Here is a 16697-nt window from a genome sequence, read left to right as displayed (position 1 = left end):
CCTTGATCAAGTGATAATTTTTAATAAATAAAAAAGAAAGCTACTTAATATTCTTATATTTTAAATTTTATTGAATTTACTTGCACTTTTGGCATAAACTGGGTATCGATATACATGAATCTTCTTCTGTCCTCTCTTTTGTTCCATCTGTCCTTGCACCAATAACATACTGTCATATTGCAGTTTTATAGTAAATCTTGGTATATCAGAGTGTAAGTAGTTTTTTACCTGCTGTATAACACCATCATTTAATTAAACAAGTTTATTGAACTTGTCCTCCTGAAAGATAGGTTATTTCTACATTTTCACCATTATAAATAGTTCTGCCATGGACAAATTTGTATATTTCCTTGTGCATGTTTTTCCCTAGAATAGGTACCCAGAAATGCAATTTCTAGAAAGGGCCAAATTGATTTTCAAAGTAATTGCATCAGTTTATACTTCTACTAGAATTGATTGAGGGTCCTTAGGGTTTCCTATTTTTGACAATAGTTGTTACAACATCAGACTTTTTGCATGTGTCAGCATCATGGATTTGAAGGGTTATCTCTGTTTTAGATGCATTTCCTTGATTACCCAGTAGTTTGTAAGTCATTTGATTTCCTTTTCTGTGAATTGCCTGTTTACATCCATGCCCATTTTTCTATTGTGTGGCTTGAATTGTCCTTGATTTTTTTGAAATTCTTTATAATGTCTGGATACAAATCCTTTGGGGTTTATATTTGTACATAGCTTCTTCCAGCACGTGGTCTGCTTTTAGTTTTGTTTGGGTTGTCTTTGGTCATAGAGAGGCTGTACATTTTAATGCAGTTGAATCGTTCATCTTTTAGTTGCAGTTTTTGCTTTTAGTTATGTGTGCCTTGAGAAATCTTTGCCTATTTTGACATCATAAAAAAAAAGTTTTTCTTCTGAACAATTCTAGTGTGGTTTTCAAAATCAGGTCTTTAATGTTTTGTTCATTTATTTATGGCTTTGTTCATTTAGATTAGATACACATCCAAAATTATATTTTTCATATGGAAATTTCCATGAGAAACCCTTATTAGGATTTTCATTTGAATTACCTTAAACATATTGATTTATTTGGAGGTAGGGACATGTTTAAGATAGTGAATATTCCTATCCATAAACATGGGCTCTCTCCTTTTTAAAATAGTTCTTCAAACATGTCCTTCAATAGTTTTATAATTTTGTCCGTGAAAGTCTTACACATGTTTTTATGATATACTTTTAATTCTTAATTGTTGATTTGGTAAATTATACCTTTCTTTAAAATTACACACTGTAGGGGTTTGTTGCTGACAAATGGGAACTCTTAACTGTACTTTGTATTTTGATCTTAATACCCAGCAATCTTGCTTAAATCTTCTCTTTGGACCAATAGCTTTTCTATAGATTTTTCTTGAAATTTCCATTTAGGCAATCACATCACATGCATGTAATGACAGTTTTGTTTCTGTTATAGTCTATGTAGGTATAGAACTCCATATTGGAGATATTTTTCTTTGTAATGTTTTGAAGGTATCGTCCCACCATCTTCCTGCTTCTTTTGTCACTGAGAAATCTTCTTAGAAGATTTCTATCATTTTTTTTTCCCTCTAACTGCCTTTAAGTTATCTTTGTCTTGGATGTTCTGTGATTTCACTAAAACATCTTGGTGTGAATTTGTTTTTATATTTCTAGATTGAGGTTTATGCTCCCTGAGTCTGAGGATTTCATACATTATTTAGTCATATTCTCTTTGAAAATTGCTTATCCTTCACTCTTTTACTTTAGAATGACTGTCAAATGTATGTTAAATCTTCTGTTTATTTCTGTTTTATACTTTCTGTTTATCTACTGTGCTGCATTCCTGGATAATTTCTTCACATCTATCTTCCAGTTTTAGAACATTCTTTCAGTGTAGTTGATGTGCCATTTAACAGATTTTTCAAGAGTTCAATGACTATAAATATATTTTTAATTTCTGGAAATTCTATTTCTTTCTTTTTCTAATGCACTTCTTTTTTTAAAGTGGCCTCTCAGCCACACTTTTTTTTTTTTTTTTTTTGGTGGGGGAGGTAATTAGGTTTGTTTGTTTGTTTATTCTTAGAGGAGGAACTGGGGATTGAACCCAGCACCTCATGCGTGCCAAGCATGTGCTCTATCACTTGAGCTATACTCTCCCCCCTTTTTTAAATATAGAGTTTCTTGTTCTCTTATGTTTCAATTCTTTCTTTCATGTCTTCCAGAGTCAGCACAATGTCATTTCAAGAAGTTACTGTTCTATTTTTCAGTTCCCCTTTCATTACCCAAATTGGGAGGTTAAAAAAAAAAAAAAAACAGAATTCAGCTATCTTAAAAAGCTTGTTTAGGGCACATCTTACCTGTTATTCCTAGATTTTTTAGGAAGGGCATTTAATATCGCTTTATCATTTTTTATATATTAAAATACAAACATTTTAACCTGAATTAGAACTGTGTCTACCTGGATGAACCCATAGCTTTTAGGCTACCTACTATTTAGTTCCTGAGGTAAGCAATCATCTACTGGAATGGGGAAATTGTTGTTTCCTTGCTGCTATTCAGTAAATGCCAGAAGAAAACAATTCTTAGGTACCTTAAACAGGCTCTATTCCTACAGCATGGAGTAGACTCTGTAATCATCCCATTTCAGGATATGAAAGCCATCATTCTATAAACTGATAGTTTTCATTCCCTATCACCCAAAGGACAACTGAAGAGTAAAAAAAAACATTTATTTTCCTCTTTTTTTTAACTAAGGAAAACTTTTATTTAAACTGTGCAATCAATCAGTACTTAGACAGCAGTTTCATAAACATTTTGGCATTTAAACTTTTATTCATTTTTGGCATGACCTGTAGGACAGTATATAAACTATCCTGGGGAGGGGGGGAAATACTAGGCAATATTTACTATAATGCTAGAAAAAGAAAACAAACCCACATTATTAAGCAAAATATGTTTTAAGAAGACATTAAAAAGGTACATTCAAAATCAAGGCAAACATTTGCTTTCTTCATGCAATGGAGTTCACAGAGCTGATCCCCTGAGTCAAATATAAAATTAAAATAGCTCAGCTCTGGAGTCCATTAGCTAGTCTGCAAATGCTACCCTTACAAGAAAATGGTATACAGAGTGAAAGGATCCAGAACACCCATAATACGAAATAATATAACTGGCTCCCACACTTTCATTTAATTCACATCTTCAAAGAAAAAAAATCACGCATACACAGATAATTTTGTCCAACAACAGCAACAGACAGACAAACTTACTTAATATATGTCCTCTAGTCTACTGATAGGCTAAGGCAATGTGTGTGTATTCAGGCTTTGCAAATTTCTAAAACAGGCTCACACTGCTAATCACTGCTAATCATTTCCATTTGCAAAGGGAATAGATATAGAGAATGTGGTAATGGGGAGAAAAATGTTTTAGGTAAGCATTTTAAGTATTTTTGTTGTTTTTAAAGATAGTTCTATAGAAAAATAAACTACTGTGACATAAATTTTTAAAGAAGAAGTTTGTAAGTTAGGACTGTGTCTACATACCATCGACTACTTACAAGACAGGAAACTTGAGTAAATCAGGAAAGGTGTTCAGAATCTCATGCATGATGCTAAGAGTGATACTGGCTGGTTCAAGAAAAAGTGAAGGGAAACATTTACTTTCTCTAAAAAAAGACAATACTCATATAATTCTCCCAATAAGCCTTAAAAGTTGACTTGAGTTAACTAGAATTAGATGCCAGCATGTGTTACCCTATATAGAATTCATTCCAAGTGGTTTAAAGAAATGTCGAAATGCTCTATAATCTTGAAAAAGTAGATCTATTAGAGAAGAATTCTAAAAATGTACTTCTGTCCACCCCTCGGGGAATGTTAGACGCCCTCCTTAAATCTTTAAAAGCTAAGATATTAAAAGATGAAAGATTTAAATTAGGGTAAGATGATTTCATGTTTAGTACTTTCAAAAGCACTGCAAATCCCCCTCTTATAGATTTACCTACATTAAAGATGAATGTTTAAATCCCAGTCTACATCTTTTATCAACCACTTTCTTCTGTTAGTTTTTTTTGTGCATATACAGGAAATTCAAACATTTTTCATTTTAGCACAGGCAAAATGTAATTGGAAAGGCTGCCCTGTAAAGAAAAAAAAAAAATCTGTTAAGGTATATTTCACAGCCTCATAGAAAGGACTTTTGGATTTTAATTATTTATACTTTTAAGTTTTCAAAATACTACTGCTTCATTCTACACAACAAATTATCCTCATTTCATGGAAAGAAAAGGAACAGATATAGGTTAGTAATTTTCCTACCAAAAAATTCTCAAAATGGTCAAGGACTAGACTTTAGGTGCTTCAAAGACTCACCTTATTCTACCACATGATTCTCCCTCAACTTCACTCCCTCTTAAATTAATTAGGTTGAATTCAATAAAAACTATACTCTTCAGATCTAGCCAGAAGGGATGACTGGCTACACATCTGGCTTTTTCTAGTTAATAAATGCCTACTTGGATATGAGGACTAGAGAAAAATTACAAAAGATAAAATTCAACTCTGAACACCTAGTCTAATAAGGAAATGCTTGAATAGATAAGGAGTCCAGAACCATGCCCACCTTATTTAATGCAACTCTAGGCATAAGCACCAGCCTTCAGACACAGTTTTGGCTAAGAGAATGAAAGGTTTCAAAGAAGGAAAGAGGGATGTTAGGAGGTGACAGAGTGAGTTCTGGCCCAGCCTCCTGAATTCCTCCTGTGAATAAACAGACGTAATGAAGACAGACATCTCTCTACTGGTTGGCTATGCCTGTGTGGACAGGTTGCCTCAACACAGCAGAAGGCACTATGAGCCGAGGTAATAAAGATCATTTCTTTGCTGAGAAAATGCATCACAGTAGAAATTCTATAAATGCTGGAGTTGGACCAACTCCAGTTCATATCTTACTAGCCACTTACTAGCTGTGATCTTTGGCAAATTAGACACTGTAAACCTGTTTTCTGATCTCTAAAATGGGGATAATACTTGCTTTGCAGAATGAAGCAGTTTGCAGAGGTGAAGCATGTGCTGGGCACGTCACATATGCTCTGTAAATGGCATTATCCCTTCCCAAGAAGTAGAGACAGAAGTAGCTGAAAAGTGACCAGCACTCTTAACCTTAGAATATCATCATGGTCTGAAAATTAGGGTAGAATTATAAACTATCCTTCGAATCTGAAAAAAGGCTTGACTTAAAATGATCTAGAAATTAGAACAAACTACAGCTGTGGAATCTAAAGCTTTCTAGGAAAAGGGACAATTGAAATCAAAGAAGAATGGTAAGAAAGATAAAATTTCCTAGGAGTTGTACATGTTGACAAAGTAAGTGGAAGCTCTTGCTGAGGGCAATGGAAACTCAAGAGGTTATAAACTAAAAACCAAACAGTTGGTAGCTGGTGAAGCTGAAGAAATAAACTCGATTTAAAAGTCAAAAAGGGTACATGTTGCAAATATGCTTTTAAAAGAAAATAAACTTAAGCACAGTCCTGTTCATCTACTCTGAGTCCCTGTGTTTGAGGTCTTTCCCCCAACCCTACCCCAACAACACAATCACTTAAGAGAAAAGGAGAAAGCTCAACTCTCATAAGAACAGTTTTCAAAAATTTCTGACAAAATTCTATAAAGTTAGAGCCAAATATTTAGGAAACTTCCTGTTAAACAATAGAACTGAGATGTTAATTTACAAAGCACGTATTCAAAAAGTTTAAAGCTGAATTGCTTTTGCAAGTGATGTAGAGAGAGTTTAATGTATACATTTGACAGGCTATAAGCCAAGGTTTTCATAGTTTTTGAAATTCTGAAGATCCCCTAGAGGCACACAGTTTTACGCTTACACAATTTCTGTAATGCTACAGACATTTTATGGAGATCAGAATTCTACAGAAATTTGTAGGCAAAATAATGGCCACCCATGTAAGTCCATGCCCAAATCCCTAAACTCTGAATGTGTTACTGTACACAGCAAAAGGGACTTTTCAGATGCGGGAGTATCCTGGATCACCCAGATGGGCCCAATCTAATCACATAGTCCTTAACACTGGAGAACCCTTCCTTGTCGGGGTCAGAAAAACAGACATAGTAATGGAAGTGGTGCCAGAGAGATGCTATGTTACCAACTTTCAAGATAGAGGGAGGGGTCTACAGCTCTAAACGCCAGAAAAGATAAGGAAATGAACCTTGATTTTATCTCATTGAGACCTGTGTCAGACTTCTTACCTACAGAACTACAAGAAAATAAATTTGTGTTGTTTTAAGGCCAACTCTGTGGTAATTTATTATAGCAGCAGTAAGAAAATAGTACGGTATCTGTCTGGTAAAACTGCAAGACTGTCACGTTAAACACTTTTAAAGGTTTACGAAGGGAAAATGCCTGAGAAGATTAAAGCCTGCAAACATACACATTGCATTAGCCTGTGATCTTATGTCCTGAGCATAAATCAACTTCACAGAGAATTCTATGTATGTGTTCTTCTAAACATCAATAAAATTCACAATTAGACAACTGGTTGTGTGTGTTGATTCTCCAGAACCCTCTACTGTGTGTTCATAGCCCATAGAAAACATAAGTATTCAACCAAAGCAATTTTATCCATGTGTCAGGAACAAAGTCTACAAAATACATGTTTAGTCTCAGATCATGACCCTCTCAACATATTGAAACTTTTTTTTTTTACATTCAGCATTAAAAATTTACATTCAATGAAATATAAATATATGTGAATCACTACAGCCACTTCTGAGGTGGAACCACATTCTAGCATATAAAAAAAAAAAACTTTCAAATCCATCTTTTTGTGACACTCTAAATCATTTCCAAAGCTGTCTTCATGTGGACCTGAACAAGGATCCTGAGTCGTCAACATGAGCAAATTCCTGGCAGACATTCCTTAACGAAGCCAAGACAAACCAATGCAAACCACTGTCACTGTTCCCAATGGTGGCACTGCTCTTGTTTGAAGTGAAGGCAAATAAAAGGCATTTCACTGAGGATCTAATTTCCCTGGTGTGCCAAAGCTCATTTTTTTTTTTAAAGCCAATCAGTGGATAAAACTGTGTCCTTACTTTTAGGTTAATCAAAACATAAAACTCCAGATTTCATGAAAAAGATTTTTGTTTCACCTAAGGCTCCACTAAAGTTCGAAACACCTTGATGCAATTAAAATATTTCAGTTTATGGATAATTTTAAAGAGCACATCTACCAAAGTACAGCCCACTTAAACAGTGATATGGTTTGTTTCCCTGGTATATCCCATTGCTCCCCAGAGATGAGAACATCCCTCTCATTAAGGGGCTGCCTAAAGCACTCAGAGTTAACCAGGTAACGCTTAAGCAGGAGGAAGACTACGCAGGCTGATTCAGGGGTTGCCAGAATGCTCTGCGATGGAAAAGCCTGCTGATACTTCTGTTGACATCTCACACTCAAGGTGCTTAGGAAAGTATCACATAATTTGGCAAAAACATCCTGTGGCTGAATCAGCAGATTTAATGGAAAGTCCCTACGTATGCTACTCGTATACAGACTGGGTTCTGGAGAGACAAGTCTGGTTGACATAAAAACAAGAAACAACAGTTTAATGTATAACTAAATATGCCTCTCTGAGGAGGTAACCTTAAATATCTTTGGTTTTTTATAAATTTGCTGATAAAAAGTACTTGAATTAAAACACTGATAAATACCAATATAATTGTATTGCTTTTAATCATGTAAACTTAGCCCTTTGATATCTCTGCTACTAAAGCTAGTTTCCCTATCAGCCTCTAAATAAATTTATTTCAAATCTGCTCATCTTTACTTACGTACAGGCTAACCTATATATTTTAATGGTCTTTGGTATGAAAATACTGATGAGCAGTATCTTGTAATATTTGGCATAAAAATGACATGCACGTATCAGTACTTACAGAGAATAAATCTTTGGAAAAGAAAATAGTTACTATTTGCATATTAGCCCCTTTGGAGTGAAATACCATGACATAACACCACTAGGAGAGAGAAATGAGAATCTTCACATTTTAGTTACAATTTCATACTTAAGACTTCAAAGAAGCTAGCTTTGGCCAAGTAAAAAGAAGTCTTTGGTGTACATTAAATATCTTACTTCAATGAGACCAAAATATTTATCTTTGGTGAAAAGATTTTTTTTCTCTGCAGCAAGTAGTTTCAACAATTTCAAAATACTTTAATACTGTATAGCTGAAGATCTACTTGCTGAAGAAAAAAAAAAATCTGAAATTCTATGGAACTATCTGCTGGTGAAGAACTTATTTTAAATGCTCTGGTAACAATAAGGTAGTTAAAATTACTAGTCTATTTAACTACAACAATCAATATAAACCCTATCATTCTGGGTTAGTAACTACTTGTATAAGCTTTATACCTATAGATGTTTCTAGTGAATTCAATTTGGGGGGAAATCATAGTCACATTTCCACTTTCTACTGAAAATTCTTTGGTAACAGGATTACGATGAAAAAATCTTGTATAAGAACAAAGTGAAAAGGTGAAAGAGTAAAAAATGTACTGGTAAATAATTAGCAAATAGTTACAGCCTAAAGATCTACAATTCCTATGGGCCTATTTATCAAAAACAAAACAAACAAAATACTCTCTTCAAGGACTTCAGATCATCAGTTTAGGCTTTTAAAACGATTCAAATTCATAGAGTCCTAGACATATCTCCCATAATCACGATGGACAAGGTTTCAAGTTTAGATTTTGTTTGCCTTTTAACAAAAGTTTAAAATAATAAAACCAACTCATTGTACTCCTTAAATTTAGACACTGATAAACATTGGCCCCTCATACTTCTACTTAAGAACCCAAAAAACGCCATACCCTGTCAATTTGCCCATGCTTCCATGAGGCAGCTCAAAAGTAACAAAACATTCCCTGAGTACAGGAAAAAAAAATAACACTAGAATAACTTTACAAGGAGGTAGTATAAAACAGGAGCTATAAAGGCAGGAGCAGCATTTTCCCTTGCCTCAGATTGTTCACCTAAAGCTCTGCTTTTTTGTTTCGCCATGAAGCCCATTTTTAGATAACAAAATGGGGGACTTGGAATTCAGTTTGGAAGTGTTTGCTGGCACTTAATGTTGGTCTGCTTCTGAACACATCCAGTTTGGCACAAAACTACGGATTAAAAAACAACCAAAAAATGTTGTATCATCAGACATTGGGATAGAAAGTGACAGAGGTGGGACCGTTACCCAGTAATTTTTTTTTTTTTAAGAACATCATTTAACATGACCCCTCCTCTATAAACAAAAGGTTTCAAGGGGAAGATCCATTATGATTCCTTCCAAAACGAGGCTCAAGGCTCAAAAGTCATTTCTAGATAATTTGAAGAAATACTTTTAAAAAATATGAGGGCCCCCTCTCTATACACCATGTGTTTCTTTATCCTCTCCCACTGCTGGGCACCGAGTAGTTAACGGTCTCATGACTGAGAGAAAGCCTATCTATGTGGCTAAGTAAACAGTTTGCTGATTTCAAACCAGCAAGAGAGTTAACTCACTCCTGGAGTTAGCACTGCTTGTTCACAGCACTGATGCTGAAGGAAGATTAAACAGAGTACCAAATTCTCTTAAGAATTCAAGAAAACACAAGCAAGCTGGTGGAGCTCTGAATACTTATCCCTAAACAAAACCTGCACAAAAAATAAACCAAAATGCTTTGATAAAATTCTGTACATAAAAAGTTATTGATAAAAATCCAAGAAATTCTTAAGGCAACTTTTTGTACTCTTGTCCTGAAAAACTTCATGAATATTAAAAAAGTATAAGGCAAAGAACTTCATAATATATAATGAAAGGCACTGTTACCATGACAACCTCAAGTTTATTTTACTGTCTACTGTTGCATTTATCTTCATTCTTAATATTTTATGAAATTTCTTTACCCCTTTAAGCCAAGCTGAGATTTAAGGGGAAAAAAAAAGCCCTAACCTATTCTCTTTAAAAATCTGTTTCCTGCAAGGAGTTTTGCAGCTAATTCTGGAAAGGTTGAGGATGCTTTGCAAACTAGACAGTGCAGCCTTTGGCCAACTGTCAGGCAAAGGGGCAGGTAGAAAGGCACAGCTTCAAGACAGGCTGAGGTCTGGGTTACAGCAGAGAAAGCATTCAGGCTCTCATGCCCACTGTGTAAAGGCCCTTGAAGCAACAGCATTCCCTGTACGCTACTGAACAGTTCTGTTCTCAAAAGAGATAGACTTTTTGTTTTCGTCATTCAGTAAAATCAACAGTCCCAACTTTTCTCTTCTCAGTGGTTTCAGTCCGCACAGCCAGAGGTGCTAAATTATCTAAATCGTGTAGGTATCATAGTTTCTTGTTGTTGTTGTTGTTGTTGTTGTTGTTGTTGTTTTTAAATCAGAGCTTCAGATAAACATTCTTACTCATCCACCTATATGACTCCTTTGATCACACACATTACACGTACAGCAATGAAAACAAAATGCTACTAGGAAGTATCATTGGTTACATAGCTGAGATCAACTATCACAACAAACGAGGTAACAAAGTTATCTTCTGAGTTTGCCACTTGGCAAACTGAGGTAGATAGTCAGCAAAGGGGCTTTCAAAAGTCATCCCTTTGCTCCAGTGATATATTTTATAATCCAGTCAAGTATCTTGACTGTCTTTTCACATTGCTGACAATGAAACATTCAAAATATGTGAGCTTAAAGATAAAAAACAAAACACATTCAAAAAAGGTGAAATACCCAAAAAGACATCAAGATTTTCACAAAAGGCTTTGGCTCCCTGTTCATTGTCCTTCGAACAGACTTAAAGGCGAGAATACCTGGACATGGCTGTCTAGATTGGAAAATCCTTTTTATCAAAGCAGAGCATGGCAGGTGGTGGCTGCGGCACTGAAGGGGGAGTTTGCTCGGCATCTGACGGCACTGCAGGGTCTTCACACTTCCTCATCGAGGGCTCCCCACCTGAATCACTGCCAGTGAAGGAACTGGGGATCAAGGGCGTGGTACTTATAACTGAGGACAGGTGTATTTCATCATTGGATTCGTGGGAGAACCTTCCGGAATCCCCAGTTTCGTGGCTGCCTTCACTATTTGCTGACTGCTCAGTATCAGTCGCACCACCAAAGGGTCTTGGGAAGCTGGCTGTCTGACCTGGGGAGCTGGGGGAGTCTTCATCACTGATTAGTACCGTGGTGCCTGGCTGGTAAAAGCAGACTGCTTGAGTAAATCTTCTTTGAGGCTAGGCAAAAACACATAAAACACCATCAGCCATAACAGAGCACTCTTAAAAAATAATAAACCTGGTTTTACAGATTCAGTGTATTCTGAGATAGCAAACTGTTCAAGTTACCTGGGTGAAAGAAAGGTCAGCATGAAGGAACTGTCTGGGCCAGTGGTTCCGCAAGGAGTGGGAGCACATCAGAATTACTGGGGCAAGTGATGTGCCCCACCCCTTTCTCCATTGCCCCCCAGTCCCCACTGAGAACCACAGCTCTGATTCCTATTCCAGCTGTCATTTCAGTGATCATTCCCCATGGCTTTCCATAGAGTCATGTCCCAAATTCATAAAATTACATCCAGAAAGAACACAGAAGTTAAAAGCCTTCATTTTCATTTTCCTCTTTTTAAAATTATCATTTCATATACCATGGGTGGCCAAAGATTTTTCCATTCAGGTAGGTGAGTTACCTGCTCAGCTTTTATCTTCTTAGAATCTTGGAAAAAAAACCATTTTTTCTTAGGGTTGCTTTTAATAATAGGACCATAGCTATTAATTATCAGGTCAGTTCCTCCCTGGAGATATAAAAGGGAAAAATGTGCATATTATAGATTTCAGTTTATTACAAGTAGTACACAACATTTTTACATGTTGAAAGAAAAAAATGATTATAGACATTATTATTTCTTTTTTTACACAAGCAGCACACAGCAAATACAGGATATTTGTAAGTGATCAAACAGATAAAATTGGTTTATTTCTGAGAGATATATATGCTGAAGTATGTGGGGTGAAGTGTAATGATTCCAAAACTTCTCAAATGACAGGGCAAACAAAAATACAAAGAGAGAGAGAGAGAAATGACAAGATACTGATGATTATTTGTGCACTCATTATATTTTTTCAACCTTTCCACATGTTTGAAAAATTTGAAAAGGATTTGGGAAGAGAAAAATGGACCCTCATGTGCTCGACAAAACAGTAGTAGACGGGGGATCAATTCTTAAGCTGACCCACGGGAATTCAGAGACCTGTCCTCCAAGCTGGCTTCTCCACCTCACTTCAGGCCTCCACTCTGCTCTGCCTCCTTTCATGGGAATGCAGATGCTCCCTCTTTTTTCCCACGTCTTCCTCCCCACTGCGTGTCTCCTTAGTCCTTTCCCATGTCTAGTTCCAAGTGCTTAATAACAGAATAACAGTGTATTCTAGTGCCTTTTGTGCTTATTTAAAAGTTTTAGGTTCTAATGTTCTAGATTAATTTGAAATAAATTAAATGGCTTGCATTTGCATCAGAAAATAAAAGCTAAATAAAGCTGCAAACAAAAAATACAGAAGACAAGAGTAGCAAAAATCAATTCATTATTATTTATCCAGATATACACAGTATATAGCACTGTGCTAGATACAAGTAAATTACATATGTTGAATATAATTGTGTAAAATTTAATATGAAAACTACCTGAAATTTTGTTATATTTTTGGTATTCTATATTTTGGGGAAGAAGAATTTATACCAGGATTTGGCAAGTTTTTTCTGTAAAGGGGCAGATAGTAAATATTATATGCTGCAGACTACATATGGCCTCTGTTGCATTTTTCTCTTCTTTCTCCTTTTTATTTTCCCCCAAAATACCCTTTAAAAAATATAAAAAACATACGTAGCTCAGGGATGGCCATATAAAAATAGGCTGCAGGGTTGTGGATACCTGATTTACAGCACATTGGTTATGAGAGCCATTATAATAATGCATGCTATCCAATGTTGCAAGGTGACTAAAAATAATTTTCAGTTGGTGTTCACAATGCTTATCACTGTACTATTATTACATATAGCGGGAAGGACATGAAGTAACCTCCTCCACTGGCATCTCTTTACTATGTCCAACTTCCTAAGGCCATAAAGGGAAGGATCTCGAGATGCCCATTTAGATACTCCTTATTTTAAAAATATGTCATTCATATCTGGAATGTTCTGATGCTCCCTTCAGTTCGAAAATCAACTAAAGTATATAATTGATTAATAAAAATTTATCCATCTAATATATAGAGGACAGCCCCAATTATAGTCAATATGGACTAATGACCTTTGTGTCCTTATTTAAGAGATCTCAGCTCCACATAATCCCATCTAAGTGAATTTATGCTACTTTTTCATTTTTTTCTTTATCTCTTTCATCTTTTATTCTTTTACCTATCCCTATCTTCTTCTCCCCATTTTATGCTAGGAAGGACCTCGGTGAAATGGTTTCCCATTTCGTTACATGGAGTATGGATGTAAGAAATTCAACATATCATTTTTTGGTAAGAAGATTTTACGCATACAGGGAAGATGAAGAGTGGGAAGGAGCACGCAGCACGGAGTTCGACAGCCGAAAGTACCTTGGCGTCTATGAAGCTGTTCGGCATGATCATTGGCATTAAGGACTCTTCATTTTCTACCACTCCTTCCAGGTTCTTTCCCATTTCATTTCCGCTGGTGAGGGAGGCACCGGTACGAGATAACTGTTGAGCTCCATTCTGTGCTGTCTTGGAGGCAGATGATTTCCTGAAATAATGCAAGAAAACAAAATCGTCTAAGTCCAGAGAAGATAGAAGCAAATGTACCAAATTTGGTGAAATTTGCAAAACTCACAACTTCGCAAACAATGGACTTCCTTAATGCTTGTTTCTCAAACACCTTTAGGAACTGAGTACTAGATTTTTTTAAAATTGAGGTACAGTTCATTTATAGTATTGTGTTAGTTTTAGGTGTACAGCAAAGTGATTCAGATATATATATATTCTTATTCAGATTCTTTTCCATTATAGGTTATTAAAAGATATTGAATATAGTTCCCTGCACTATACTGAGTACTAGATTTTAACTCCAACACAGTGCTGCAAACTTTTAAGACTTGAGAAAACTTCTTTATGTTTTTTTGCCCCAATCTCTGTTTATATAAAATTACTTTTTACAAACACTTAGTAAAAACCTTAATATTTATAAAGTACTATTATTGATTACTGTTGATTATAATTTATGCAGAAATGGTATCTTTTTAAATTTACATGTTCTCCTGCAGGTCTGAAGATTGTCACAGTAACGTAACAATTAATGATGACAAATTTACAATGGTACTTCTGCAAGATTTGGGCATCAGTAAAACTAAGCCAGTTTCATATATAAAAAATGTTAGAACTCTTTCATTAACAAAATATGTTTTCTGAGTATGTTTCTAGGTACAAGTACCAAACACATATAGAATAAACTCTGAAAAACCTATGCTAATGGAGAGAGTCTATTGATGAACATTACCTAAAAATGATGTGTATTTGACTTTGTTTTTTAAATTTAGTAAAAACCTTAAGAAAATAAGTGAAAGCAAAAGCCAAAATATAAAAGGTTAGAAACAGGCAAGTTCACTGAATGCTGAGAATTCAGCTGAAGTCAAACCGCAGGTGAAACTGCCTGACAAGAGTTTACAGAGAACTAATCCCTAGTTATTACTTTTGTTTTAACCCCTGTCTGGAGAATCCCAACCATGTGTCTTGCGGTGGTGAGGGTAGAGCTCTCAAGTGACTCAGGCATTTCAGGCTACTTAAATATGAAAACATTCCAGACAGTAAGGAATCCTCTCAAACAGCAGATACATCAGATTAAGTGTGCCATTTTTTTCAAAGAGAAAAAAAAAGTCAAAGGATATACTTTGTGATTCTCAAAATACCATGGAAATGAGGAAAACTAGGTCCTCATTTAAGAATATGTTGCTGGCGCAGTAATTTTTTTCAAATGGCAACAGAATAATCCCTTCCAAAGTGAGCACATCTCTACAGCTCTAAGAACTCAAGTAATAATACGTTCATTTTAAATTGAAATCAAGCACTCTAAAAGGCGCCTGATTTCAATTTGCTCCTGTAGTTTCTGTAATTTAAATTTCTTTTTCTTTTAACCATTGCAGCATCTCTAGCAGTGGAAACACACCTGGCTTTACTCCGGTATATGAGGATGAGAACACAGATGAGGATGCAGGTCAAGGCTATGCCGACACCCACAGCAATGCCGGTCATTGATTTTTGGTCCAGATGGTAATAGCCTGAATAAACTAGAAGGGGAAACATATATACTCAGAGTCAGTCAGAAAAATAAAAGATTCCATTTTATCATAATTCTCAGGTATTAGCTTTTCAATAATTTTTCTTCCTCTTATAGGAAACCTTTTGACAGTATCCGTGTCTAAGCAGAAAAGACAGATTACTCTTTGATCAGTAATCTTAAAATTGGTTTATCTTCTCATATCGAAGGCTCTAAATATGAGTTCTAGATATTATATTACTATGTCAAACATGAACATCAGTTCACAATGTATAAGGCTAAAAGGTGCAAAGCACAGATGTTCACTGATGGACCAAAGGATAGCTTTCCTGGCATATTACCCTAAAAGTAGATCTGTAACTGCAGATTAGTTTTCCGTTTATGTATTTTCATTTACATAGCAGTGCTTCTCAACCTTTAATGTGCATAAGAGTCACTAGAGGATTTGCTACATCTGGGCCCCTGATTCTGCACATCTAGTAAGCTCTCAGGTGATAATTCACACTGCTGGTCCCTTGACACTTTGACTAGCAACGTATTGCTCTCAGCTTCCCCTGATGACACTGTATCTACTGTGGCTACCTCCTTCCTGTGCTTAAATCCGACTGTCCTGCCGTTTTCTGTTTCTCTCCCTCCTTCCCAGTTCTACCCTCACTGCCCCCCTTCAAACACACGATACTGAATGACTATTCTCTGGGGAATTAAGAGCCCTTAATCCCATCCTGAGTTCAGCTGGCATCTCCTCCCTTTAAAGCTGTCCCCGTCACACCCTCATCCCCACACAGGCCACCTCCCCCAGAGGAGGAAAAGGAGGCATCTAGTCCTGTATCATAGGGGACCTCCAGTTTCTTGAGAACAGAAGGACGATACCCTGAGTGGAGTGAGAGTGGCTCGTTAAAGGTATTTTTTCCAATTGCTTTCTGAAGAGAAACAACTTTCTCTCTGGAAAAGCTTTCTTTTTTCTTTTCTTTTTTTCTTTTGTGGTGAACACTTAATGAAAACCATGTTCTCCTTAGCTTGAACACCACAACTACCACTGCTATTTATTTCCACGAAACCTCCCAGGACGCCTACTCCCACCAGTTCACGGGTGGTGTGGCTCCTCTGTCTTGGTGGCTGCACAGCTGGGAAGAGAAGACTGGGACACAGTGGTCTGAAAACTGCAGTTAATTCTGAGCTGAAGCCTGTCTCCTAGGAGTGCAGAGCGAGCCATGCAGCTCCACAGCACCAGAACCTCACCAGCAACAATTCAAGGAGCCGAGACCAGGTGTAGACATGGCCATGGTAGGAGTGGAAACAAAGCATGGGGAGCTGGAAAACAGCACGTGTACTTTCTTTTCCTGAGGAATATCAGTGACTAACGGCAGCATACCGA

The 16697-nt window shown here is 36.2% G+C and overlaps 1 protein-coding gene across 2 annotated transcripts in view; it reads right to left on the bottom strand.

Annotated features, from left to right (window-relative positions):
- Positions 1 to 2748: 2748 nt before the first annotated feature.
- The window catches only part of PRTG (protogenin), a 120028-nt gene continuing 106079 nt past the window's right edge, over positions 2749 to 16697 (bottom strand). Inside the window, exons 17-21 of one of the 2 annotated variants that reach the window (XM_032481129.1) lie at positions 15212 to 15332; positions 13630 to 13795; positions 11721 to 11825; positions 10853 to 11271; positions 2749 to 4147 (exon numbers count right to left, since the gene is read on the bottom strand). In XM_032481129.1, the coding sequence (XP_032337020.1) occupies positions 10867 to 11271; positions 11721 to 11825; positions 13630 to 13795; positions 15212 to 15332 (797 nt within the window). In that variant the 3' untranslated portion in view covers positions 2749 to 4147; positions 10853 to 10866. Of the gene's footprint in view, positions 11272 to 11720; positions 11826 to 13629; positions 13796 to 15211; positions 15333 to 16697 lie in introns of both variants that reach the window. The other variant, XM_032481128.1, reaches the window with a different exon arrangement.

This window comes from Camelus ferus, chromosome 6 (genome assembly GCF_009834535.1).
Source record: "Camelus ferus isolate YT-003-E chromosome 6, BCGSAC_Cfer_1.0, whole genome shotgun sequence".
Classification (NCBI taxonomy): Eukaryota; Metazoa; Chordata; class Mammalia; order Artiodactyla; family Camelidae; genus Camelus; species Camelus ferus.
Note: the sequence above shows the minus strand (reverse complement) of the source record. Positions and strands in the feature narration are given on the sequence as shown.